Source organism: Trematomus bernacchii, unplaced genomic scaffold (assembly GCF_902827165.1).
Source record: "Trematomus bernacchii unplaced genomic scaffold, fTreBer1.1, whole genome shotgun sequence".
NCBI classification, from domain to species: Eukaryota; Metazoa; Chordata; class Actinopteri; order Perciformes; family Nototheniidae; genus Trematomus; species Trematomus bernacchii.
The window spans coordinates 534,447-562,441 of NW_022987869.1; the positions used below are offsets into that span (position 1 = coordinate 534,447).

General features: G+C 42.4%; 1 protein-coding gene across 1 annotated transcript; it reads left to right on the forward strand.

Moving 5' to 3' along the window:
- Nucleotides 1-26,159, forward strand: rrn3 (RRN3 homolog, RNA polymerase I transcription factor). The gene is made up of 17 exons (XM_034113742.1): nt 1-322; nt 14,797-14,853; nt 15,227-15,316; nt 15,870-15,999; nt 16,236-16,295; nt 18,241-18,304; nt 19,307-19,376; nt 19,849-19,947; nt 20,108-20,203; nt 21,702-21,825; nt 21,945-22,075; nt 22,866-22,996; nt 23,090-23,277; nt 24,039-24,147; nt 24,906-25,058; nt 25,193-25,277; nt 25,617-26,159. The coding sequence occupies exons 1-17, from the start codon at nt 230-232 to the stop codon at nt 25,767-25,769; spliced, it is 1,833 nt and encodes a 610-aa protein (XP_033969633.1). The 5' UTR covers nt 1-229; the 3' UTR covers nt 25,770-26,159.
- Nucleotides 26,160-27,995: the final 1,836 nt, after the last annotated feature.

The window sequence follows — 27,995 nt, forward strand, 5'->3', positions numbered from 1 at the left end:
ACATTCACTTCCGTAAACAAGGGGTTCTCTTCCTGCTGTGAACGCACGCGCTTTCAGTGAAAAGTCGGCCTGTACTTTCAAAACACTGTAATAACTCTATAATAATTACCGCTGTCACACACACAGGACTGCTAGCCAGAGGAACATGTAGGGAGGGTGTGTTCTCCGGAGGGTTTAGCGTGAACACAGCTAACAAAGCAAAGCAACTTTTCCATGCTCGCGGAGAAACATGGAGATAGACCGGGACTTCCTGAACTCTCCTCCGGTGAAGACGGTCCGGTTCGGAGGCACTGTGGCGGACACTCTGGCGAAACACCGACAGGTGAGAGCTCCACCCTCCACTGCCCGCTGAGAGGAGCCACTAACACCTGGGGCCTCATTTATAAAGCCTTGCGTAGGGCAGGGGCGGATCTAGACACATATTCATGGGGTGGCAGGAGATTTTGAGGGGTGGCATCCCCTGGCAGAAGTATATGCTGATTTAATCGCAGTCATATCAATTAATGTTAACTTGGAAAGCCACAATATTAATATTTTAACTCAATAACATAGGTGACATATTGTGGCACATCAGTAAAGCCTTACATATAAATATATGACATGACATGTTACTTGTTAGACGCTTTTATCCATAAGCGACTTTACATACTCAATACTGTGGACAATCCCCACAGGGAGCAATTTGGGTGAGTGAAGTGTCTCAGGGACACCAACGACATGCTGACTGCAGAGGGGTTTGAACCTGTGCTCCCCTGATCCGAACACCAAGCTCTATCCACTGCGCCACACGCCTCATAAATATATATATATAAAAAACTCATTCAGTTATTGTTCAGTTAAAATTCATTAAATTATGTCAGCCACATTATATATATAGTATATATATATATATATATATATATATATATATATATATATATATATATTATTATATATATATATATATATATATAGATATATATATATAATACTATATATATATATATATATATATATATATATATATATATATAATGTGGCAGACATAATTTAATGAATTTTAACTGAACAATAACTGAATGAGTTTGTTTCACTCTTACTATTAACAATCATATTATTCCTAACTAGGGATGCTCCGATCGCCAATTTTGGGGCCGATCGCCGGAATCAGTATCGGCCGATACCGATCGCCGATCCGATCGAGTGGGCGGGGGCCTTTAAAGTGATGTTTACAACTCAGTTAATGGGGCTCATTCACTGGAGCTTCCACAACAATCAACTTAATTATTACATTCAAATGATGTACATTATTCAAGTTTACATTCACGTTGGATAATAACACGGGAGAAATTAGCGGAAGCGCTCTCTTTTCCTCTCTCCCCCTCTCTCTCTCTCCTGACAGCCTGTCAGTATCTCATGCAGCTCACTGATCCAGTAATGAGTGACCCGACAGTGAAGAATAAATATATTTATAACTAGTTTAGCTTGTTCCAGAGGTAGATCAAATAGCTAAGTGTGTTAGGTCTAACTCTTGTGTGTTTCGCTCCGCTCACCGGTCCGTCACAGCGGGTGGAGCTGCAGGATTTCTGCTTCACACACGTTGCATACCGCTATTTTATTGTCTTTTTCGGACACCTTAAAATACTGCCAGACTGGTGAAGCCATTTTTGGCGAGCTTGTTTTGCTGCGCACAGAGAAAAGTGTCATGTATTTTACGTCATGCGATCGGCTCTCGCGATCGACATGTTTAGAGAGCACCGATCGATAGGTAGAGAGTGAGTATCGGCCGATCTCGATCGGTGACCGATCGATCGGAGCATCCCTATTCCTAACAGCTGTCAATCACTGTTATGATTACAGTTACTATATTTTTTGGAGGAGTTAATGATGAATGTTCCTCAAGATGCTTGCTCACCCTCCTTCAAATTTGAAAGACAAGTAATTACTATCATGTATCAAAATTCAAAAGATTCAAAGGAACAGTTCAGCGCCACACGACTTTACTGCAAACAGTTACAACCTTGACTTTACATCAGAAAGAACAAACATTAAAGAAGTGACTAACTGCATCAGTTAGGGTTAAAAAACGTGTATTCAGCTAAAACATATACATCGCTGCAGTTATTATCCAGTAGAAAGTCCTTACCTACTGGCCTAGTTAAATCAAAGCGGTTACTTTTGTTTGGCTGGGCAGTGTAGTTTTACACACCGTCTTATTTGACTTCATCAGGACTTAAAACTGTTTTTTGGGGGAAGACCCCCACAAAGAAAAAAATATATACACACATACAAGGTCATCATCTTAACAGTTTGTTATGCTCATCGAGTCATACGTGAGCAGAGCATCAAGTTGACATGTCTATTACAGCTGAATGCGGCGATTACCATCTTGTTCAGCAAAACGCCTCACAAACTTATTAAGATCAACAGCTTTAGTGCGTTTTGATTCAATGCTGAGTACAGCCACACTGACAGTCTCTTCTCTGTCATTGTAGACCGCACCTCATTCCTTCAGTACTTGGGTCCGAATGCTTCTCGTTATGCGCAGTCCCGTTCAAATGAAATCGCCGCCAATCATATTATTTCCAAGCTCGCGCCAGGGGGTTACAAGACTCGTGTCTTGTGCTGCATTCACTTGCACTCAGACATTAGAGATTTTCTCTCATAAATGTCCGATGAGCCACAACATTTCTTTCAAAACAAAGATGCCAACTGGGGTGGCAGCTGGGGTGGCAAGGCTATTTTTTAGGGTGGCAGTTGCCACCCCATGCCACCCCGGTAGATCCGCCCCTGGCGTGGGGAGGTTGCTTACGTACGACATAGCAAATAAATACGCACCAACACTTTCCGATTCATAAAAGACTGCGTACCGGCGCAGGACTTGCGTACGGCACATCCTACGCCGGTTTCCCTTTTGTAGAGTGGCGAAGTCCCTCCCTTTCCGGTGGACCTCCCCCATGGAGGTCCACCGGAAAGGGAGGGACTTATTTCGGACTTATTTCGGAAAAAGTATTGAAGTCAATGGCGAGAGAAAGATTATCTTTCGATCCCGTTTGAATTGTGCCACGAATTACACATATGATGTTTGTCAATTTAAAAGATAATTTTGCAAGTAAAAAAAAAAAAAATGTGTCGTAAAACTGTGAAGTAACACTTTCTTTGTGTGAAACCGCTCAATAGGCGCTTTCACACTGCAGTACTTTTCCCACAAAGGTTCATCAGAACTTAGTTCATGAGAACTCTTTAGTTCTCATGAACTAAGTACAGATTGCGTTCACACCGGAATAAGTCCCTGGGGGAGGATTAGGCAAATGAAGCCGCTGACGTCACTTCTTCTTCTTCTGCTTTGGGTTTTCAGTAGAAGCTGCTGGGAGTCTCCCAGCAGCTTCTACTGAAGCCTTCCGAGTAAATCGCCAGAACGCCGACACCTCCTCATCTCCACCGCTCCCATGTTTTCTTTTGTGTTGCCATAAGTTAGTCTCTCTGCGTTTCTGCGCTGGGCTAATGCTAATAATGCTAATGCGAGGATAATAAAATAGCGGCTTCACAAAACTTTTTGGGAGTTTTACGGGGCGTGGTTTGCAATCCGCCCAGCCAATCAGACATAGGAACCTTTTTCCTCCCACGAAAGTACCTTCTCTCTAGCAGGGTAAAGGGGGTAAAAAGGTTCTCATGAACTAATTTTTGTTCCGGCTCTTTTTGGTGTGAACGCGACATTTCGGAACTATATCGGAACTAAAGTGGAAAAAGTACTGCGGTGTGAACGCGCCTACATAACTACATCTCCTGTCTCGCACCACACACCAAGACGGCCGTCACGTTGGCACATTTCACTTCTTTCTTTCAGAATGAGGCGAAAAGTATTAAAAGAGGTGAAAATCACTACAAGTCTGGGCATGTTGAGAGCTGTACATACACAAAAGGGGAGTTAGTCGGTTCCGTAAGAGCCAGCATGCGGGACCGGGATTCTGGGATTTGTAGTCTTTTTCATGGTCTTATATTTCAACAGTTTTACGACAAACTGTGACTTTTTTGACATGGAAATGATTTTTTAAGATTGACAAACATCATATGTGTAATTCATGGCACAATTCAAACGGGATCGAAAGATAATCTTTCTCTCCCCATTGACTTTAATACATACTTTTTCCGAAATAAGGTCCCATGGGTCGGAAGTAGATGAGCGGGACTTCGCCTCTCTATAAATCACAATCAACTCAAAATGCGGCGCAGCTTTAGCGGGCTTCACGTAACGCCCATATTTGCCTATAAATAGTCAAATAAATGCCCATTCATTCATTCATTTTGACTGACTGCATGAAGAAGATTGCAGGAAATGACGACAGAACAGCTAAAAAAGACATCTCACACCGTGTCAGATTTAGGTTATTTTGGGAAGGTCGAGATAAATCATATTGTTTGGTGGATGCAGTTTGAACCAGAGTAGCAGCATGGAGGTCGGATCGTCACCAACATAAATAAATAAGTGGTCAGAAAAAGGTTAATGACAAAAAAAAATACACATAGCCTAACCTTCCTCAGGCAGTGTGTTTGTACCGGGGACATGAGACACCCCCTTGATGAGAAACTGTAAGAAATGATCGGGGAATCCCTCCGGAGTGGGAGTCATGACGACTGGATCTGAATTATTTTTTTTGTATTTGGTGGTTTGTGTTCCAGCTGTCGATCAGCAACTATATATCCATAATCCACCAGTAAAGGAAATACAACTAATGTGTTGTGTTATATTAGCTGTACAATTTACCACATATGGTGTTCTTAGTTTCCATACCTCCTGTGTTTTACGAGCGACTTATCAAGTAGGCTATTGGCGAACGGCATAACACATGATTAAACATGATAGTATATAAAACCATGCTCGTATCTATACAACCTATAGAAATGCAAAACGGCGTCAGTTTAAAGTAATTCTGTCCTTCTGCTTACCGCATCATTTATGAGAATACATTTCTTAACAAGAGAACATAATCGAGGGGTGATCTATAACATTTCCGTATTTATTTATTTCTCCAAGTTATGTTTTTGTGTGCACTGAGGAGTCTCAAACAGGCGTTTGTTAAATCATTTTAAGATTGGCTTTAATCAATCTGTGAAAATGAATTCTTCATATATGATAAATGAGAGGTAACATTTTATTTATGGTATTATTTCCACATATTTCTCTCCATTCTTCCTTCTGCCAACGGTGTCGCAGTTTCTCGTCTCTCCCGTTTTTGTGCTTAGTGCGTACGCATGGGTCAGAGTTTGCGTGGAGGACCGCACATTTTCCCGTCAAGTTAGTTTTTTATAAATCGCAATTAGTGCGTAGAAACTGGCGTACGCCATTTTTGAGCATACGCACCGTTTATAAATGAGGCCCCTGAACCTCTAACGTTACATCACAGGTCATTCAGTCAGTGGTGTAAAGTAACTAAGTACATTTATTCAAGTACTGATCTTAAGTAAAATGTTATGTACTTGTACTTTACTTGAGTATTTCGGCTGCCCCCAGTCTGTGGAACGCTCTCCCCGACCACATGAGAGCACCACAGAGCGTGGAGGTTTTTAAAAAAGGCCTCAAAACCCATCTCTTCAAAAGAGCCTTTGCCTAGACCTTTTTACCATCCTTTTATCTTTATTTTTATTTATTTATTTCTTATTGCTTTTTAATAATCCTACCGTGTTGTGTCATGTCTATTTATACTGTTTCTGCTCACTGCCTGTAGCACTTCGGGATTTGAATTCGAATATGAAGTGCTTTATAAATGGAACCCATTATTATTATTATTATTATTATTTCAATTTTTTGCTACTTCGTACTCCACTACAGTTCAGAGGTAAATGATTTACTTTGACTCCACTACATGTATTTAATACCTTTAGTTACTTTACAGATGCGGATGAATGATGTGAAATATAATCAAGTGTTAAATCAGACTTAAAGGGCCCATGTCATGGCCATTTCCACTGATCATAATTACATTGTTGAGGTATACTAAAATAGATTTATACTGTGCAATTTTCCAAACTCACATTGGTTTCGCATACAGCATCTCTGTCAAGCATGTGTATTCAGCAGTATTCACTCTCTCCACTAAACGACTCGTTGGAGCTCTTGCCCCCCCCCTCCCTGTGAGCCTAGTGTGCTCCGATTGGTCAGCTCGGCCACTCTGTTCTGATTAGTCAACCACCAGAGAGGCTGCGCCCATGTCTAAACGGCTGCTCTCAGCCGAACATCAGTCTTATCATGGCGTCGGTACAGCCGTATATTTTATACGCCAACTAACCAAACTGTAGCAACAACTGTTGTTATAGAAGAGTGTGACGGCCCCAGGGCCTTTGTCTTACGATGGGGTGGAGCTGAAGAGGCTAATCAGCGCGATCACGGACACCTGGCCGGAGCCGAGGTGCTAGCCAGCTGCCCGGAGTCAAACGGCAGCCCCTCTCTCCCTCCAAGCAGCTCAGCAATCCTCTCCCCTGACCACCTATCTCTGCATTTACCACAATAAATGTGCCGTGGTTTTGTAAACTCGTGTATGTCTCCTTGTCTTTCCGTTGTGGCCTACGAGCCGGTCATAACAAAGAGTAAGTTATTTTTACCCGTTATAAACTACTACTGTTTGATGAGAAATCAAATCATGGTTTGCTATGAATGATATGTTATAGGAGCAAATAATTCAGGGAAGAAAGGATAGGCTAAGTATTTCCATTAAACTTTATTTTTAGAAATGTACAAAATGAACGTAAATATACATATATACACGGTATATCGTCAATTACTCCCCGTTGTCGGCATCTTGCTTATAGCAGTCGGGGCTTTTTGAGACGATGCCTCAGTGTGGTCGTCCAGTCATGTATTGTCCGGCAGGATCTGGCTGGACGAAATAAAATGCAAATCACAAAATATTAGAGAAACTTAGTTGTTTTAGATTCGTTAGTAGTAGTTGTGGTAGGAGTGTGGATCTATCTTCTAATGAACAGCTTGCCTGCTAATATGCTAACCTAGCTTTGTTTACCTTGGTAGCTAACACGATATGAACGTTAGCTTGGAGGAACGGCAACTATAATGGAGTGTAATAAAACTACTATGAACAAAAGTTAGTGGTTCATATTAGGCTAGCAATAACGTGTTTATAATTGCATTATTCTACGGGTAGTCTGCTACGTTCGGTCATACAATGTTTCCCGCTAGCATGTATAGCTAGCCTCGTTAGCTATACATGCATAGCTAGCCTCGTTAGCTATACATGCTATCAGCGTCGGAGGAAAGCTAACTGTAATGTACAGTCCTTTGGGGGTCTGTGAGCGGGCAAAGAGAGGGGATTTCCCCGTTGTCTCTGCTGGAAGTGTGAAATAAACAGAGTCCCCATTTCAGGGACACCTCTTGGAGGTCTCTAGGCCGTCTGTTGGGGGTCTGTGAGCGGGCAAAGAGAGCTAACCTAGCTTTGTTTACCTTGGTAGCTTTACACGATACTATGAACAAAAGCTAGTGGTTCATATTAGGCTAGCAATAACGTGTTTATAATTGCAATATTATACGGGTATTCTGCTACGTTCGGTAATACATTGTAACTTGCATGAATACATTGTTTTGCGCTAGCATACAGCTAGCCTCGTTAGCTATACATGCAGTATGTACATGTATTGTCACAATGTACGGTAAATCACCCGGAGTATACTGTATGAGTATTCCGTGTGTGACTGCAGACATTCTCCTGCCATGACAAACATGTAAGGCCATCTGCTGACATTGTAGTTGATATATTTAAACGCTAGCAACGTAGCATAACAAAAATGTTTTTCCGACCAAACCAAGGTCTAGCTCCGTCGGTAGATCGGTAGCATACATGCTACGCTAGCTATAATGTAATTACGTTTCGCGACTGACCGAACGGTAAATCACCAGGAGTATACGGTCTATGACTATTTCGTGTGTGAATGCAGACATTATCCAGCTATGAGGAACATGTATGTAAGGCGATCTGCTAATATTGGAGTTGATATATGGAAACGCTAGCAACTTAGTTAGCATAGTTAGCACTGGCTTAGCAGTCCGAAACATGTTTACACATTTAAACAGTCGTGGTAGATACCTTGTTTGATAAATACACAAATAACAATGCAAACTTACAGGTTGTGTACCAGAATCTTCCCCTGCTCCAAACGGTCCAAACATGCTGTGCATATCCGGCCTCAAACTGGGCAATGTTTTGGAAGCTTTCGTCTGTGAAATGCCGGTTCTTTCGAACCTTCTGGAGGAACAGTGTTTAAAAATAAATTTCAACCACTGACTTCGTCGTGGGTTCTTCCGTCGGTAGGACAAACAGCTCAGATTTCTTCCTCACATTTCAGGAAACAGGTCCTTGGCATTGGCATGACTGGATCGATTGTGAACTGAACCAGAGCTTCCAACAGTAAATGTTAGGCTGGCAGAGGGTGCGGCCAGCGCCGCTGGGGTGTGGCCATAGCTCTTCGGGATTGGTCCATTTCGTTCCGGGTACCGCATGACATCAGGCCGTACCCGGAACTAAATGGAAGACTCAAATGGGCAGTGACGTATCTCCAACGAGGCGTTTTGGGGAGGTATTTTCTGTGTTAGAGTTTTACTCGCTACAGGGTGTACTTTGAGGGTTTTGACTCTGCAGACCGTTTACATGCATAAAAACCTTCATAACACACAAGGGGACGGGTAATAACCGGAAAAGCATGACATGGGAGCTTTAAGTTCCTCCTGGAGTAAACTCACAAGCTACCCTGCAGTATACAAAGTCATTCAAACTAGCTGCACCTTTACCAGCTTTGATAACACTTTCATGATCAATCATTATAAAACATATCATATATATTATTCTGAAATGGACCAATCTGCACAATCACTACTTTTACTTTTGCTACTTTAATTATATTTTGATGCTAATACTTTTCTACTTTTACTTGAGTAACATTTTAAATTAGGGCTGCACGATATTGAAAAAAAACTGACATTGCGATATTTTTTTCCCCTGCGATATATATTGCGTTTTTTTTTAACTATATTTAACCGGATGAAGGATTTTAGTCACGGATCTTAACTGGTTGACTCATCATACCTTAAAGTGGACCTATCATGCTATATTTGAATAATATATTGTAGGGCCATACCTATATAAGGTATATTTATACGTTTTCTTTTTCAAAATACCAAACAGATCATGCATTTTAGCCATGCCTCAATTCGCTCTATTTTGCTCTCCTCCACCCTGTCTTTGCATGCGCTTCAGCTGACCACGCCCCCCTGCAAAGGAGGGGGCCGAGTTACGAGCGTCGTGTTACCATGCTGTTACCATGCCACGGCAACCTCTCATTCCCCTGATAGGTGGAGAGTTGCCCATATAGGCGGAGCTCCTCCGTCCTGACGTCAGAGAAATGTTCAAATCTGGATCAGTTTTTATCAGATCCGTTGCAGCCCCTTTTTTAGAGATTTGGGTATGGAGGAAAAGAGAGAGGGTTGTGTTTTCTGACACTTGGTGAGTTCCCTGGAACACCGGGGACACATATTCATGTATAAAAGACGTACAAAAGTGCATTTTGCATGATAGGTCCCCTTTAAGTCATGATCTAACATGTCATGATAATGCATGTTGCTTACCCTCAAATAAGGGGGTTCATCTGTGAATGAAGAAGAGAAGAACCTTTTTGTATCCAAAATAGTTCCAGATGGCAGATGTTGCTTTTCTTTTTGGAAGTAAATCTTCATTCTCGCCGGTATTGTCCTCCTGTGCCTCGCTCATATTTTACCGGTGTTTTGATGGTCTGCAAACTAGCGGGGCGGGGCCTGCTGTGATCTGATCAAGAATGATTGTGATTGGTGGTTTGCTGTGCATGCAGAGCCTGCATGCCACTCACTCAAGTACCCCTGACATGAGAGCCGCGCAAGTTTTCCTTTTGTAGCAAGCAGCAAAATAATTGTAACATGACGTGTTTGAGTTAATTAACCTACTTAATATCGCACGTCCTAAAAAAAAAAATGAAAAAATAATAATATATATTAATAAAAAATAATAATCAAATCGCACGTCCCTGCGATGTGAATATCGCGCATGCGCATATCGCGGTTATCGCCATGACACGATATATCATTCAGCCCTATTTTGAATGCAGGACTTTTACTTGTAACAGAGTATTCCTACACTCAAGTACAATATCTGAGTACTTCTCCCACCTCTTACATTACATGACATGTCATTTAGCTCAGGGGTTCCCAATCCCCGGTCCGCGGACCGGTACCGGGCCGCGGAGGTGTTACTGCCAGGCCGCGAAATAGCTGTGAGTTTATCGTAATATTTGCAGAATTATAAATATATAAAAATATTTTATCATAATATGTTTTTCAAAAAGTGTTTAATTTCCGCACCTATGCCACCAGTCATATGATTTCATCCAGTAGCTAGTTAATCTTTCACCAGAAAACCGTTGAAAATGGCTTTTATGATGTTCCGAGGGATTCGGCGGCTCAGCCTAAGGTCTCAGCCTCTTGTGCGCACGAGCATGTTACCGGTGCGCCAAGTAGGAAGAGGAGCGCACAGGAGACAACCGTTTGATTGCAGACTGTTATGTTTATGTGGGGAAATGGCAGTGCATACATTATTTGAGATATATTTCAAACTCGGACTTCATTTTAAGTCTGGACATGTCGGCCAGGGGTGTAGAGCTATTTGTTTAAGCACCGGATTGGCAAAACAGGAGAGTAAACCAGTCTGCCTTGATCTATGAATTAATGACCGGGACTCTCACAGTATCTGCTGCCCGCAGCTGTTTTATAGAAGGAAAACCTCCTTCACTTCATGAAATGGCTGCAGCATCAGGAGGCAGCGGGACGTATACTCCGCCTCTGAGAAGTGCAGCACCAGCGGGTAAAGCACGCACCGCATTCGCTGTGTTTAACTTCATCAGAACAGCTTAAGAGTGACTGCAGGCTGCTACGTGTTAACCACACACACCTCTACACACATCGAACTGCCCGATTACTCCCCCTTTTATTAGTTTTATGAAGGAGATGTCCAGTCAGTCACCAAGGCGCATGATGTGTGTGTGTGTATGTGCTCTGCTCAGCTCAGCTCTGTGTGTTCGGTGTGTTTGTGTCTGTCCGACACCGGCATTTGTTTTCAAATGTTTATGAACAGTAATTTACACACATATGGCTAACTCCATATATGCAGCTGTTCCCAAAATAAATTAGTTTAATCTTAATCTCGATGTAGTACTAAATGCTGTCGGAGTGCACCGGAACAAACGACACTATCATAATATCTTCTGAAAATAAATGCCAGTGTCTCTCACACACACACACACACACACACACACACACACACACACACACACACACACATATACATATACATATACATATACATATACATATACATATACACACACACACACACACACCCTGGCGACCGGACATCTCCTTCATAATGCGCCTTCTCCTCGTTTTCCCAGCATTCACTGGATTATCCGTAAATCAAACAAAACCAAAACGTTGATTTATCTGTTTTCCCGTTTTGGTTTAAAAACTGAATAACGTCGTTTTTTTGGTTTTCCCAAAAACCAACACCGGTTCTTTTTTAAACTTTGTTAATATGTTTTGGATGCATATTGTTCTAGTATTTGTTCAGGCTGTTACATACAATTAGCCTCTGTTGCTACCTGCTGGTGGTGAGTAAATATTAAAATCAGTTAAAATTGACAACCGGTCCGCGATGTTTTTTTATGTATCTGCCGGTCCTTGGCACAATAAAGGTTGGGAACCCCTGATTTAGCTGACGCTTTTTTCTCAAAAGAAGGCATGACTCCTGGAGCATGTTGGGGTTCAGGATCTTGCCTTAGGACACTTCAACATGTTGACTACAGGTGGTTGGAAACAAACCCCTGACCCTCTTATTGACCCATTTAACCCAGCTCTTTGTTTCTAACGTTAAATTAACAATTTCTGAGTTTTAGACAGTTTCCAGTCTGTCAAAGAATTGACATTAAAATGCTGGTTTATAAAGCACTGAATAACTTTGGGCCACAATACATCTCTGATCTTTCATTTAATTTAATCGTTTATTTGGCAGGGACAATGCACAGTAATTAGGGGTGCCCCGATCGCCAATTTTGGGGCCGATCGCCGGAATCAGTATCGGCCGATACCGATCGCCGATCCGATGGGGATTCCATTTAAAGTTATGTTTAAAACTCAGTTAATGGGGCTCAGTTAATGGGGCTCATTCACTGGCGCTTCCACAAACAACAACCAACATAATTATTACATTCAAATGAAGTACATTATTCAAGTTTACATTAACTTTGGATAATAACACGGGAGAGATGAGCGGAAGCGCTCTCTTTTCCTCTCTCCCCCTCTCTCTCTCTCCTGACAGCCTGTCAGTATCTCATGCAGCTCACTGATCCAGTAATGAGTGACCCAACAGTGAAGAATAAATATATTTATAACTAGTTTAGGTTGTTCCAGAGGTAGATCAAATAGCTAAGTGTGTTAGGTCTAACTCTTAGTGTGCATCACAAACGGCCTGTCGTCATTCATTGTTCAAATGATAATAAACAAACATTTGCATAAAGCATATTTGTCCACTCATATGTTGATAAGAGTATTAAAAACTTGAAAAATATTCCTCTAAGGTACATTTAGAACAGATAAAAAAAAGTGCGATTAATTTGCGATTAATCGCGATTAACTATGGACATCATGCGATTAATCGCTATTAAATATTTTAATCGACTGACAGCCCTACTTAAAACATGAAAATGTGTCGAGCGTAACAGTGCCAGATTTAGCTTTGAGCTAATTTCCATCACATAAAACATTTAAGAAAATTACATTTTACAAACCTAGCAAAAACAAAATACATGATATGCAAAAAGTGCAAAAGAGTGCAGCATACACAAGTATTTATGACATGGTAATACAATATAGCAGCTACGACATATAAAGTGCAAGAGAGGATACAAGAGCTACATAAAGTGCAAGAGGAGATTCCCCTGTATTAAAGTGCATTTAGCGGTGGTTACACGTCTGTTTGTTTCTCAACCATTCTTTTATTAGTTGACCTTTAAAACTATTGAGAGTGGGACAATCCCGTATCTCAGTTGGGAGGCTATTCCACAAAGAGCTGCCTGTAATGGAGAGGACATTTTGTCCAAAAGTAGTCCGTCTACGGTGGACCTCACAGTAGGGCTGTACCCGAATATCCGTTCGTTGGAGTACTATTCGGGTTTCAATTTCGTTATTCGGATATTCGTTTTTTCTTTTAGTTTTTCTTTTTTTTTGCACTGCACTGCGGCTGCCAAATTGAATTTATTGAAATCTCCAATATCAACGTAAGAGCTTGTGCCTCTTCGGGGGATGCTAACACTTAACCATAAACTTTATCGTTTACTTTCTCCGTCTTTATAGGCTATGTAGATATTACTTTTCTCCAACAACTTCGGGTCAACAGCGCTAACTCTCCTTCAAAATAAAAGCATGTCCATAAAAAATAGGAAGCCAAGCCAAATTACACTTAAAGGTGGGGTATGTAATTTATTTCACAAACACTTTTTGTTATATTCCATGGAATGCTCTTAACATCCCGATAGCAATGAATATATTAAATGCTTGGACAATAAATACATAAAAAAATGTCATCCATGGCGCTGTAAAAAGCACGACCAATCATTTTAGCCGGCCCCGCCTTCAACGCTTCTGCCCATTCACTTTGAATGGGTTGACGTCACGCTTTGCCGAACTGCATTGTGGGAGCGTTGCTCGCTTCAAAAGTTGAGCAATGTTCAACTTTTGAAGCTTCGGCGGAAGCGTCAGCCAATCAAATCATATGCCAGTACAAGCTCTAGCCTATCAAACCGTGTGCTTGTGTGTCCGGGGCGGGAGATTCATGTGATTGGTTGTTGGTTGAGTTTCAGACAAGCTCACCGGCAAGCATCAACGCACGCCACCATGTGGACGCTGCGTCAGCCTTCCATCTCGTGCACAAACTTATCTCGTGCCCTCATGTGCGCGTTTGTGTGTGTTGGAGGAGGGGCTCTGTAAGGAAGTCTGAAGGAAGAGGCAGATTTCTTCCGGTTGTGTATTTTCAAATTCTAGCGCACACGAGCTGGTTTCTCCAAAATTACATACCCCACCTTTAAGACATATACAACTGCAACGAAAGTAACAAACACAATGCAATATCCTTTTCAATTTTAAAGAACACAAATTGGGTTATATACATTAACAAATAACTATAAAACAACAATACTGTTGAATAACAAAATGAATGCCTTGAATAAACCAAAATACACGTGTTGAAGCGGTTCACTGCTGATTACTACGCACGCAGGAATTCAGCGCAAGTTTGACCTGATCATAGAAATCCGCCTCTCCTGCTACATCATGAAGCATCAGGTCTGTTTTCTGTCCCAGAGTCAGGACTAAACATGGTGAAGCAGCTTTCAGTTATTATGCTCCAAACATCTGGAACTAACTACCAGAATCCTGCAGGTCTGCTGTGACTCTCACTATTTTTAAATCCAGTCTTTTTGCTGCAGTTTTTTATTGAACTATTCATAGCTCACAGCGCACTGTAACCTTTATTCATGTCTTTTATAACAGCATTATTCTGTATTTATGTTAGTAGTTTACTATCAGTTTTTAAATGTCATTGCTTAATGTGTTTCTATTTCTTAATACTTTTAACGTTTTGTATTTTTGAGAAGGACTTTGAGTTGCCTTGTGTTGAAAGGTGCTGTATACACTTGTGTGGTTTCCTTTAAAGCCACGCTGTTTCTCTTCTCTTTAAGGGAGACTCTGGGGACTATGAGCTGCTGAAACATCAGCTGTCGGACCCTGAGATAAAGGTGTGTGTGTGTGTGTGTGTGTGTGTGTGTGTGTGTGTGTGTGTGTGTGTGTGTGTGTGTGTGTGTGTGTGTGTGTGTGTGTGTGTGTGTGTGTGTGTGTGTGTGTGTGTGTGTGTGTGTGTGTGTGTGTGTGTGTGTTGTGTGTGTGTGTGTGTGTGTGTGTGTGTGTGTGTGTGTGTGTGTGTGTGTGTGTGTGTGTGTGTGTGTGTGTGTGTGTGTGTGTGTGTGTGTGTGTGTGTGTGTGTGTGTGTGTGTGTGTGTGTGTGTGTGTGTGTGTGTGTGTGTGTGTGTGTGTGTGTGTGTGTGTGTGTGTGTGTGTGTGTGTGTGTGTGTGTGTGTGTGTGTGTTGATCAGTGTCTCTCTCCTCTCACAGGATGCTCAGATCATCAAGTGGCTGCAGGAGTTTCGGAGCTGTGTGACCCAGCTGACTAAGGACCATGAACAGCTGATCTACCCTCTCCTGGTGAGTAGTGTAGCTCACTACTCAGTGGCAAGAAAAAGTGAACCCTTTGGAATATCCTTGTTTTATGCATAAATTGGTCAATGAATGTGATCGGATATTCATCAAGTCACAATTATAGACAAACACAATCCATTTAAACAACTTATTTACAAAGTATTGTATTGTTCTTGTCCCTAACTGTCCCTTTTAAGAGCTGTTATCATAAGTCAGCTAATCAATTATTGATAAGATAAGATAAACCTATATTGATCAACATAAAGGGAAATGAAGGTGTGAAAGCAGCCGCAGTAATAGAACAGGAGAGGACTGGTAAAAGTGCAAATAACGATAAAAAGGATAAGAACTATGTAAATAACAATATATATATGTATATGTATAAAATAACAACAATATAATTATGTCAAACGGTTTACACAGTGTTAAGACATTGTTAAATGATTGTGGGGGTCAGTTAGTTGTGCAGCCTAATGGCTACACGCACAAAGGAGTGGGTTGGATGTAAAAATGAATGAGCACCAATTTTGACTTTTGATTTATCGCCTTGTGTTTCCAGAGGCTCCCCTGGGTGGGCCGCAGCCAGGCAGTGGTGGAGGAGTACATGGCCTTCCTCAGTAACCTGGTGTCGGCTCAGACTGTGTACCTGTGTGCCTGCCTCAAGATGGTGGTCTCACACTTCAGCCCCAGTAAGTCCTTCTCACTGCTTATCAAAAATCAAAATATTGATAGAATACAAAAATGGGATTCAAGCTCTCACTCTGTCAAAGTAGTGACATAATGTTGGTTTTCTCCTGGTCTGGTCCTCATGTTATGTTTGCAGTGTTTACATTTCTGTTTGAAATCAGAGAGTGCAGAGTTGCTGTGTCCTGTATGTACTGTAAACCAGCTTCAGTGGAGATGTAACATGTGTTCTTGTTTCCAGAGAGAGTGACCATCTGTGAAGGCGGGGTGGATATCTCTGACTCAGACGATGATGATGAAAGTAGGTGTCCTCCTTATTTTTCCACGTGGAATGTCAATACCTAAATGTTAGCATCAAAAACGTACTATGAGAATGTGAGTATGTTATAATATAACAAACTCACATTCTTAGAGATATCGTATATCTTAGAGGGCTGATCGTTTGTAGATTCAAACCTCTGTTCATTATATTCACATTGAAAGCCTAAATCAACATTTCAATACTGGCAGCTCCTTTTATTGCTTAAACCAGATAGTATATTAGAAATATACTATTAGTAATCAGTGGTGGCTGTGTAGGATTTGTTATGACTGCAACTGTGTGACTGGTGCATTGTTCAGTCAACATTTATTATGAAATGAAAATTCAAAATCATTTACAAACATGTTTTTATTATACCAAATAATCTGCTTCAATAGGTATTTGTTGCACTCTTTGCTCTACTGCTAACTGCAGTATACTACTGCTACTGCTTATATTCTTAACCTGTTAAGCCCGAGAGACCCCGGTACCGACGCCCTCCCGCAACATCTAGCAGGAAACAGTGTCTGAGGGCATCTTCATTTAATAAACTATGAATGTTTTATATCCATGTAACGGGAAGAAACTCATCTAACTGATCATTTTTTTTTTTTTTTTAAATAAAACCCACAATCCTAACGCTGAGCCTCTGAATTAGCAACGAGCGAAAAATGCTAACAGATTACTGCACCGAAATTCACTCACAAAACCTTATTATTTATCTTTTCTGCACATCCATGACATCGTTTCACATTGTGAGGTGACACAGAATCGAAGGGTACCCTCATTATTACTGAATTATACGAAATCGCGACTTTATAAACAAAAACAGACATCAAAACATGTGGCGCTAGGTAGCTAAAAACGCTAACATGGCTCACCTGTGTCTTTGTCTGGTCAAAAGTGATCTTCAATGGCATTAAAACGATAAAAACGCTGCTGAAGTTAATCCATAGGTTAATCCAATGTGTCTGTGTCCCTTTGAAATGATTTCTGATAATCCATGAGCATTAAAACTGCTTTTACGTTTCTAGATGTCAGAGCTAGAATGTAGCTTCACTCTAATGCAAAATGACATGCGCAAAGCCCGCACCTTTTTGTTTCACAATGAGTGTGTGTGGGGGACTCCCCCTTCGATTCTATTGGCTCTAACGGTCAGAAAGAGGTGTCAACCATCAAAATCGACCAAGGGGGGCCAGAGATATGGGAAAAAAAACAATTTCCACCCAAATCACCTCAGAGGTGGAGTTTTTTTTGGCTAAATCTCTCTAAAAAGGTCAAATGTCACTTGTTTTGCATCAATCTTGATACAGGGTACTTATTATATGTTGTACTTTGGATTCCTAAAGCTTTTAGTCGACCTTACCATCATCCAAGGGTAGTTTTCACTATAAGTAAAAAAGAATTTTTGGACTGAATTTTCTTTAAAATAAAAAACATCTATATTGATTCTGACTTTTCTACATCCAACTCACAGGTTTATCATTACTTTGAGAAAAAAGATTATTAATTTAACCCTTTTAGAAGGGAAGATATGGTCATTTGTTCTGGGAATGTCATTTTCGAGCCTGAGACCTGAAAAACAGGCTCAGGGCTTAACAGGTTAAAGAAAGATGAAAAAAATACAACTAATATAATCTGATCCATCATACGAATTGAGGAATTTTTTTCGGTTGATTACTTAAAAAATGATACAGTAATCACATATTCAGATAGCGATCCAAAGCAGTCCTCATATGTTCATCATCTTCCTCACACCAACGGCTGTGAAGGTAAAACAGAAGACATTTGGTCGGATCTCAACATCTGGCCGAGGCGTGTGATGGTCTTATTGCTGCTTCAAAGTTTAGGCAGGTTGTGCGGGCATGATGAGTGTGAATATGGTAACTACAGATGATGGACTGATGTTAAACGGACGTCTCCTCTGCTGCTGTGATTTGTTCAGACCTCCCCAGGAACTTTGATCAGTGTCACCAGGCGCTGCAGCTCATCACCAGATACGTTCCATCGTAAGTCACTCATGATTCTGTTTTCTCTTCCTGTCACTCGTTTACCCACCTGAACTAAAGATTGGTCTCTGATGTGTGCAGGAACCATAATGAACCAGCTCTGATGTGTGCAGGAACCATAATGAACCAGCTCTGAACTTCCCATAACAAATGTTATCTAAAACCAGCCAGATGACTTATCACTGCATTATTTCAACATGTTCTCCTTTAAAAAATGAAACATATTAGTCTAGTCTACTCTATGCGTGCTGGTCCTGGCTGAAGGTGAAAGAGGCATATTTTACAGTCCGTCTAGGAATATGTGATTCCTATAAGGATTTATATGAATACTTTTCTAGGCACCGAATACTTTTCTAGGCACCGAACACTTACATTGAATCTGTGGTTTATCCATGCTTCAACGTTCTGCTCTGGAAAAATGAAAACTAACATCTAAAGAAAAGTTTGGACTTATCTTGAACTGGAGTATGAGCAGACTGGTTCCATATCCACTAAGATAGGCAAGATGTGATGTGAATAAGTCCCAGGATGTTATCTTCCCACTATCTGGACTTTAAGGAAGCCAGGAGGGACAATTTAGTGAAATGTAACTCTTGTTTGATTGACGGGGAGACACAGCTAGAGGACCGTAGGCAGGATCTATTCAAATGATGGACCTTAGCATATACACTACCAGTCAAACGTGTGGACACACCTTCTCATTAGAAGTTTTTTATTTATTTGAATAAAAATCATATTCTGGATTTTGTTTTACACTTTTTTGTTAACTAGATCATTCCATATGTGTTCTTTCATAGTTATGATGTCTTCAGTATTAATCTACAAAGTAGAACAACATTAAAATACTCAAAAAACATTGAATGAGAAGCTGTGTCCAAACTTTTGACTGGTACTGTATATAATGAAATCATGTATTACTATGCATGGTCAGGGCTTCACAAAAACTCCTGTCCTGCCCTGGGGTTCTGATTTCTAATGTGAAGGTGTGTCCTCTGCTCTCAGCACCAGTCGCTTCCTGATGCCCATCCTGCAGGAGAACTTCCCCTTCGTGCAGAAATCCTCCAGAACTCTGGTGAGTCTGCACACAGAGCAGAAACAAGAAACTAATTATACAATTTATATTTAAATACATTTATAAAGAGCCATTAAAAAGCCAAATATATACAAATTATAATAAAAGAATACAGGTATAAGGTGTGAATAAACGTAAGAGTGCAGTGTAAGATATGAATAGATATTTCATTTAATAAAAAGCAGCAGCAAACTGTCTGGATTGAAAGAGGTGAGAGACCTGTAGGATTCCAGATTGTTCCAGATGTTTGGAGCATAATAACTGAACGCTGCTTCTCCATGTTTAGTTCTGACTCTGGGACAGAAAGCAGATGCTTCATAATGTAGCAGGAGATCAGAATAAATCATTCAGTGCTTTCAAAACGTGGTGCTATAAAACATTAAATGTATTGTAATTTGAAAAAGCACCATATAGTGTGATGTGCGTCCTGAACGCAGCAGTGCTTTGTGGGTGACAGTATGTTGCTCTGCAGGAGTGTTATGTCCACAACCTCCTGAGGCTCAGCATGTACATCCCCGCACTGCGCAGAGACGTGCTGGAGCTGATCATCGGGAAGATGCTCAAACTGGATGTAAGTATTTCAACCTGAAATAACAAGTCATCCGAAGGGCTTCACAGGGTGGAAGGAGAAGTCTCACGTTCTACACTGTAGCTCAGTAGACCAGTCTGTGAAGTCTCCTAGATTGTTTGTGTGTGTTACAGTGTGTTACGGTGTGTGTTGTGTGTTTCAGGTGAGTGCATCGCGGTCAGACATCGAGGAGGCAGAAGAGAACACAGTGCAGAGTCAGAGAGCAGAGGACAGGGCAGAGGAAGGCCTCTTTGAAATGGTAATGTGATCCCTTTGGGTAGATTGTAGATAAATAATATTATACATTTACAAAGTGGAAAGACTTGCTGGCAGGAAGCATTCCACAACAAGCAGGAAATGATAATATTCTATAATATACTTTACTGACCCTCAGCCACATCATAAACTCTATGCACTACATGAATGCACACTATGGAAACAATATGTTTTAACAGCGTGAGCCCTGCACCACCCACACTAAGCTACCTCTTATATCTGCACAGCTTTACACCTTCATACCAATACTTCCCATATTCTATTTGATTCTGTTTTCTTTAAAACAAATATTTTGTGATATTAAACGGCACATTGTTTTTTTGTTGGTATGTCTATATTACATGTATGTCATTTTGTGGTCCTTTTCTTAGTTTATCATCTTTAACTTATGTATGCACCATTGACACCAGGCCAAGTTCCTCGTGTGTGTTAACCTACTTAGGCCCCGGCTCCACGGGAAAGCATACGGCAGTAACGCAAACGCAAACGCCAAAAAGCTTCCGTCCCCACGCAATAGACACCGGATTGTGTCAAGCTCCACGAGACGGCTCCGTTTACATCCAACCGCTGGAAAAGCTGCAGTACATATGCCGAGCCTGTACGTGGCGCTGTAACTTCCTCCACAAAAGCAGCAACTTCCTCCACAAAAGCAGCGAAGAAGAATGGTTGTCATGGCTGCACTTCTGTTTATTCTCCGTGGTGGGGGCCGAGGGAACCGGGCAGAGTTTTTCGCCGGTCAGCGTGTGTTAAAGTTTAAATCTTCCGGACAAAATTATAAAAGTGCCGGTCAAAGGTCTTCATTGTTATTTATTGAGCTTTAAAACAAATGAATAACGACTCTATATAATGATATATAATAATAAAATATACGGAGCCTCTCTTTTTCCTCTCTTCTCACAGCGTCAGTGTCTGTCTCATGCAGCAGCTGATCCTGTAATGAGTGACCCGACAGTAAAAATAAACATATTTATAACTAGTTTAGTTTGAGAGGTAATTAAAATAGCTAAGGGTGGTGATCTGACTTGAAGTGTGTGTTTTGCTCCCGCTGCATCACAGCGGGAGGAGCTGCGTGTCTCCGTCCTGTCAGATTAGACTTCACTCGCGTTTATGTCCATATCGAGATAAAGATAAATAATCTGAATTCAGTGTGCAGTGTACTTTTGCGGGGGTGAGCAGCAGAGGTGGGGAGAGGCGGGGCTATTGCGTCGTCATTATCAGAAACGGATGACCGTATAGGCTACCACACGGCCCCGTTGGACCCCCCAGAGCGCTCCGTTCCCAGATCTATCCACCTTTGGACCCGTTGTCGTTTGCAGGGTCCGTTTCTACCGTTCCGTTACGGCGTCGTGTAGCTTAAAGGGCTATACACAAGAGAAATATGCGGATTCAACCTGTTTTCGTTCCCGTGGAGCCTAGGCCTTAGCAATAAACCTGGTTCTGAATGTACTAGTATGCATTTAACATTTGTATGTCTCTGTCAGGATGAGGACATGTCAGCAGATGCCCCCCCCAGGCCCTCAGTGATGGCCCACCCAGTGGCTGACAGGCTGGACACCCTCATGGCTGTCCTTTTGGCGTACATCAAGGATGTGTGCCATGTGAATGGTAACGGGGTCACACAGATCCACAACATTTGAAAGATGTATTCTGTGTACTCTGTGTGTTGTTGTGAGGGTTTGTGTGAGTAAGGTGTGTCTCTGCTCTGCCCCCCCCCCCCCCCCCAGGCTCTTTTCACGCAGACCGGACTAAGGATCTGTACAGAGATTTATTGAGTGTGTTTGACAAGCTGATCCTGCCCACACATGCTTCCTGTCATGTGCAGTACACACTCTTCTACCTCTGCAGCTTCAGAGTGGTCAGTACCCCCCCCCCCCCCCCGCTGTGTGCATCAGTGTGTGTGATTACAGGAAACAGCATTTAGCCCTCAGTCTGCTCTCAGCAGTGATACACATGGCTAGCTGAGGTGAGGTCAGATACATCCAGACAACCCCCCCCCCCCTGTGAAGGGGTGAGTTCTGCTCTTGTCTCAATGAATCAGACTCAGGTGTGTTGCCAGGTAGGTTTACACATACAAGGAGTTTGTGTATGATGGTGCAAAGATAAACAACATAAGAAAAACTGTTTTTATAAATACATTACAATAACAACATTGTGGGAAGAAAACGTAATTTGCGCTGAATGAATGTTTGCAGGGAACAACCATTAGTAAATTGTGATGCAGACTTCCTGTTGAACGGTTTAATAACTTCCTGTTGAAGTTTATGGGGTGGAAAATTCAATTATTGCATCTTTAATATCCAAATAAAAAAAGCTCAATAGTGCAAAGTGAGGAACGATGCTTGAGATGTATGGAAGTGATGTTCAGGGTCATGATGGTGCTTATAGTGCTCAGAAGCTGCTCTAGTAGAGAACTTACTTCATAAAGCACGTACACACATCATGTCATTTTGAATTCATTTGCAAAAAGTCATTGTGCCGTCAGTGGCTGGCAGTTCTTTTGGGCATACACAATGACTCCCTGTATATTACACGTACCCACAAGGCCTCATCTTGAGTTGCTTTTGCTGCTTTTTGTTTTAATAATACATCTTTTTACGTTTTTCCATATGATATGAGTTCTATATGTTGTGTATTTGTGTGTCCAGGCGCTGGCGGAGGCCTTCCTGGAGCACGTGTGGAAGGTGCTGCAGAGCCCCTCCCAGCCCGCCGTGCTGCGCCAGGCTGCGGCTGGGTACCTGGGCAGCTTCCTGGCCCGGGCCAAGTTCATCCCCGTGCTGTGAGTCACTCTGCGGGGACCCTGAGCCTGAGTGAGCCCTGTACCCCTCTGTGATGATGTTAATCCTGCTGTTATTATGCCCTCCCCCTGCAGCACTGTGCGGGCCTGTCTGGACCTGCTCCTCTCGTGGATCCATCGCTACATCGACAGCCAGGACAGCAGCGGCCGAGCGGCCTGCTGCGACATCAGCCTGCACGGACCCTTCTACTCCGCCTGCCAGGCCGCCTTCTACACCCTCATCTTCAGACACAGAGCCATGCTGGAGGGCAACATGAAGAAAGGTACCCTCTGATCTGTGACACCCTCTGCTGCTCAACAGGACCACGTCTCAATGTTTCACACAGCTATGACATCACTGTTGCTTTTTAAGATGTGACTAACCACAAACATACTTGCAATCAGCTATTCAAAAAATGATCGTCCTGAAAAGCCAGTCAAGACCAGGATGCTAGGATTAATTAATTAAGTCATAACAATATGTTAAATATGTTTTAGCAAGCCATTTCATTTAGCGTAAGCATTTTACAGAATATCAGGACATCACAAAGATGTTTTAGAAAGCTAACTTTTCCAACTAACCGCCGGAAACTGGAAAACATTAACAGTCCTCATCAAATAATCATATTAGATCGTGTAGTGTTGTAACGTGTGTGTGTGTGTGTGTGTGTGTGTGTGTGTGTGTGTGTGTGTGTGTGTGTGTGTGTGTGTGTGTGTGTGTGTGTGTGTGTTGTGTGTGTGTGTGTGTGTGTGTGTGTGGTGTGTGGTGTGTGTGTGTGTGTGTGTGTGTGTGTGTGTGTGTGTGTGTGTGTGTGTGTGTGTGTGTGTGTGTGTGTGTGTGTGTGTGTGTGTGTGTGTGTGTGTGTGTGTGTGTGTGTGTGTGTGTGTGTGTGTGTGTGTGTGTGTGTGTGTGTGTGTGTGTGTGTGGGTGTGTGTGTGTGTGTGTGTGTGTGTGTGTGTGTGTGTGTGTGTGTGTGTGTGTGTGTGTGTGTGTGTGTGTGTGTGTGTGTGTGTGTGTGTGTGTGTGTGTGTGTGTGTGTGTCAGGCCTGGAGTACCTGCAGGGTCTGAACCTGGAGCGTGTGGTGATGAGTCAGCTGAACCCTCTGAAGGTGTGTCTGCCTGCAGTCAGCAGCATGTTCGCAGCCATCACCAGGTACACACTGCCCCCTGCTGCCGAGTATCACAACGAGCGCTGCATTTCTTTTGATGTTCTCATATACAGTATGTTACGTGCAGTGGTGAAAGAAGCACCACCAAATAGAACTGCTGTTTTAATAAAGCAACATGCTGCTTTAAGATGAATTAAGATCTCTGGGAAAGGTGAGATTTATAATTGTTCACTATGTTTTAATGATGCACAACTTTAGTTGTCTACGCAATAACCCTATTTTCTAAATCTATTTTCTATGTCTCTACCAAAGAGGTGTGGAACCACTGGTTGAATCTCTAAAAAATGTGTTTTATTTATTACGGTCATATGTTTTCTTTCAATGTAAATAGAACTAGTCACTCGACCTGTCAAAAATAATGTAGTGGAATAAAAAGTACAATATTCCCTTTTTAATGATGGGGTACAAGCATCATGGAAATACTCAATATTTACATTAGAGAGAGTTGAATAAAGCAACATGTCCCCCCAGGAGACAGTTGAAAGTGTGTAATTGTTGTCTTCCTGTGGTTGTTGATGTTCTATATGGCCTGCTAGGAGCAGAGCTCTCTCTGACTGGTTATCGAATGTTGATTATTCTCTGAGGAGTAGTTAAATATTGAGGAGTCAGCTAGAGAGGCTCAGAGTTGGGCAGGAGCTTCGTCAATTCTTCCAATAATCTCCAGCGACATCAGCTGGAGCTCTCCAGTGTCTCCTCGTGTTCCGGTCCTTGCTCCAGAGGTATCATGCCACTTCTCTTGCAGGAAGTACCAGGTGGTGTTCTGCTACACCATCATAGAGAGGAACAACCGCCACGTGCTGCCGGTGGTGCGCAGCTCTGCGGGGGGAGACAGCGTGGGCACCAACACCAACCCTCTGGACAGCTTCTTCCCCTTCGACCCCTACCTGCTCCACAGGTACGTCTTATTCTGTGTCCTCTGATGGGATACTTCCTCACAGGATTACTGTTATCACACCTCTGATATCTGCAGGAGCCCGGGACAGGCCCTTTTTCCACAAACACAAATAGTGTGTGTGTGTGTGTGTGCAGGTCCAGTCAGCTGATTGAGCCTCTGTACCAGGTGTGGGAGGAGCTACCAGACACAGAGCAGCCCCCCCCCACAACAGGACAACAGGTGAGATGATAGGCTGAGCACTGGTCAAGGAATCCTCTAATGCACTGCTGTCATGTTGGGGAACTGTCGTAGAGCTGCAGCCAACAATAACACAACTAAACTTTGATATTAGGCAGAGAAAGTATTTGAATTCATTAAGTTTCGGCTGGTTTGCAAGGATTTGTGTAAAACTGGTTTCCATTTGAGGTATAATTAAGCATATACATATGAAAATACACAATGAAATGTCTATTAATGGGTATAAAATGCATTTTATTTAGCTGAATACATATTGATCTTATCTTCAGATGTTGAGGCTCATGTGTGTGTGTGTGTTGCTTCATTGTGTGTGTGTGTCAGTGCTCCAAGGAGGACGAGGACGACTTCCTGTCCGGGGAGACGCCGAAGACAGAGGGTATTGTGGGAATGACACCCAGCTCGTACGAGTCGAGCCTCCGCAGCCCCAGCCCCAGCAGCCTGGGCTCCCCCCCCATCGCCTTCCAGAGACACTGACCACACGCATCACATTTAAGTTAGGACTCAAACACACTGAGGAACACGAGCCGGTGAAGAGATGACACTGATCTCTGCTCTCACACAGGACGCTTCCTAGAAAGCTTCAGTGACTTTCAGGAAGTGTAGACCTGCTCAGTCTAACTTGACATATTTTCACAAATTGATTAACGGCAGATCATGCAAATCAATAACTCCAATGACAGCAACAGAATCAGTGAGAGGCTAAATAAAGATGTATTTATGTGCATACCTTTTTATTTGACACTTTAAGAAATGGAGGGGGGGCTGTTTGTATGGTATTTTAAGTTTAATGTAACACTCCATAGACTGTTGTCGAGCCTTCCTCACTTTTTGTCTGGTTCTGTACGGAATAAAAAGTTAAAACTGTTTATTGTGTGGGTAGCACATATTGGTATGAGGCAATTACTTTAGTTTATTTATAAAATCATCATGATGCCTGCTGCAGACCACACTCCCAAAAACATAACTGATCCCAGACAAGAACTCTGCATCTCAGAGTCTGCATATAAAGAGCGCTGAGCTCAGCACCAGGAGTCGCCTGGTTTGGTGAGTGTGAGAGAAGAGGAAACGGCAACCTGTCATCAGAACAGCCTCATGGGAGATGGAGTCCCATGCATCACACAGCTGACCTCAGAGCAGCGGAGATGTATGAAGGTACATATGGTGCAAAATGCGAGAGAGTGTAAAACCTGATGTGAGCACTTGCAGAAAAATATATATATTTTTAAATATATTTTCCATTACAACTGCAACTTGGTTATTACAACCTCTCAAATCAGTCATTACAACTTCACGAATCTGCTCTGTGGCAGTATACATCGACGAATATGCGGCCTTGACTTTTGCTACACTTCTTGCGATGAATGTGTCGCTAAAGTAATTTTCACCTGTAGATGTGGGGGGTTGGAGCGAAGGGGCGGAGCTATCAGAACGAGGAGGTGCAAGCTCGGGTCAGTCACACAGCCATGTCAGGTCGAACCGGATGACTGCGGGGCCCTGCATGTTGCCCCTTTCACACTAACGCCGTTCCAGGGCCGGTTCGGAGCTTGAGCCTGATAAGCACCGGTTTTTCCTGTTCACGCCGCAGCGGAGACGGCTCTTTTCCCCGAAAACCGGTTCTTACCAAGCTCGAAAAAAGTATCGGTCTAGTCTTGAGGCAAGAACCGCATACGTCACGCTTACGTTGGAGCGGGTGAGATTGACCTGAGCTAACAGTTTATGGAGAGTACGGCAAATAAAAGTTGTAACAAGCAGTAGCGCTGAGCAAAGTGACTAGAACGCAACCACACACTTTAAAAAAAAACGCACTTTATAAAGTCAGGCAACATGTAACGGAGGTGATCTCTGGGGCCATAGATCTCGGCCTCCGTTACGGATAATATAGCTTCATATTTGGCGAAGTATATTCTGTTCTACACTAAAACATGGCACAGGAAGAATGTGAATATACATGTCATTTATGCATCTATTTGTCACGATCTGTCTATGTTTTAGTTTGTCTGTCTCTGTTTCTTGTTTTATTCTGAAAAGTGTTCCCCTTCCCCCATGTCTGTTGTTGTTGTGTTCACCTGGTGCCCTGTGTTGTCTCCTCCCCCCTCACCTGTGTCTTGTTGATTGATTAGTCTGTGGGTATTTAGGCTCTGTGTTTCCTGTGGTGGGTGAGACCCTTGTGGCTGCAGGATATGTTCAGGGAGAACAGCAGGATTGAGGCTGTGAGTCATGTGTCTGATTTTAATAAATGCCCACACCGGGTTGTATTTGGGACGTTTTGCCTCTGCCTCCTTGCTTGGTCGGGCCGCTCAATTGTCAGCTTCACACAACACTAACCAGGCTTCGTGTGATTCTGTTTATTTGTACCTTACTTTGACCATCCGTTCTCTGTTATTGATCATTGTGGAGAGCAGGCAGACGTTTTGTTTGTTATTATAGCAGCTATCGGATGGAATCAATACATGGGCTGCACAGGTTGTCATGTCCGACTATCACAAGTAGAATCATAATGAAAAATACGCCGGTAAAATGTGCCTGTAGAAAACGGCTTAGGCCTATGCCACAAGTTAAAGCAACAAGCAACAAGTAGCCTAGTCCAGTGGTTCACAACTGGTCAGGCCTCGGGAGCCACTTTTTCCTTTGTCAATAAATCGCAACCCGAATTTTGAACCACTCAAATCTATTCAACAAAAAATCGTAATATATATACGC

Excerpts from the sequence above, each read along its gene's own strand:
- rrn3 (XM_034113742.1), top strand. The coding sequence starts at position 230 with ATGGAGATAGACCGGGACTTCCTGAACTCTCCTCCGGTGAAGACGGTC. Across the intron at positions 15,317-15,869 it reads AGCTGATCTACCCTCTCCTG|AGGCTCCCCTGGGTGGGCCG; the intron begins GTGAGTAGTGTA and ends TTGTGTTTCCAG. Across the intron at positions 20,204-21,701 it reads AGGAAGGCCTCTTTGAAATG|GATGAGGACATGTCAGCAGA; the intron begins GTAATGTGATCC and ends TGTCTCTGTCAG.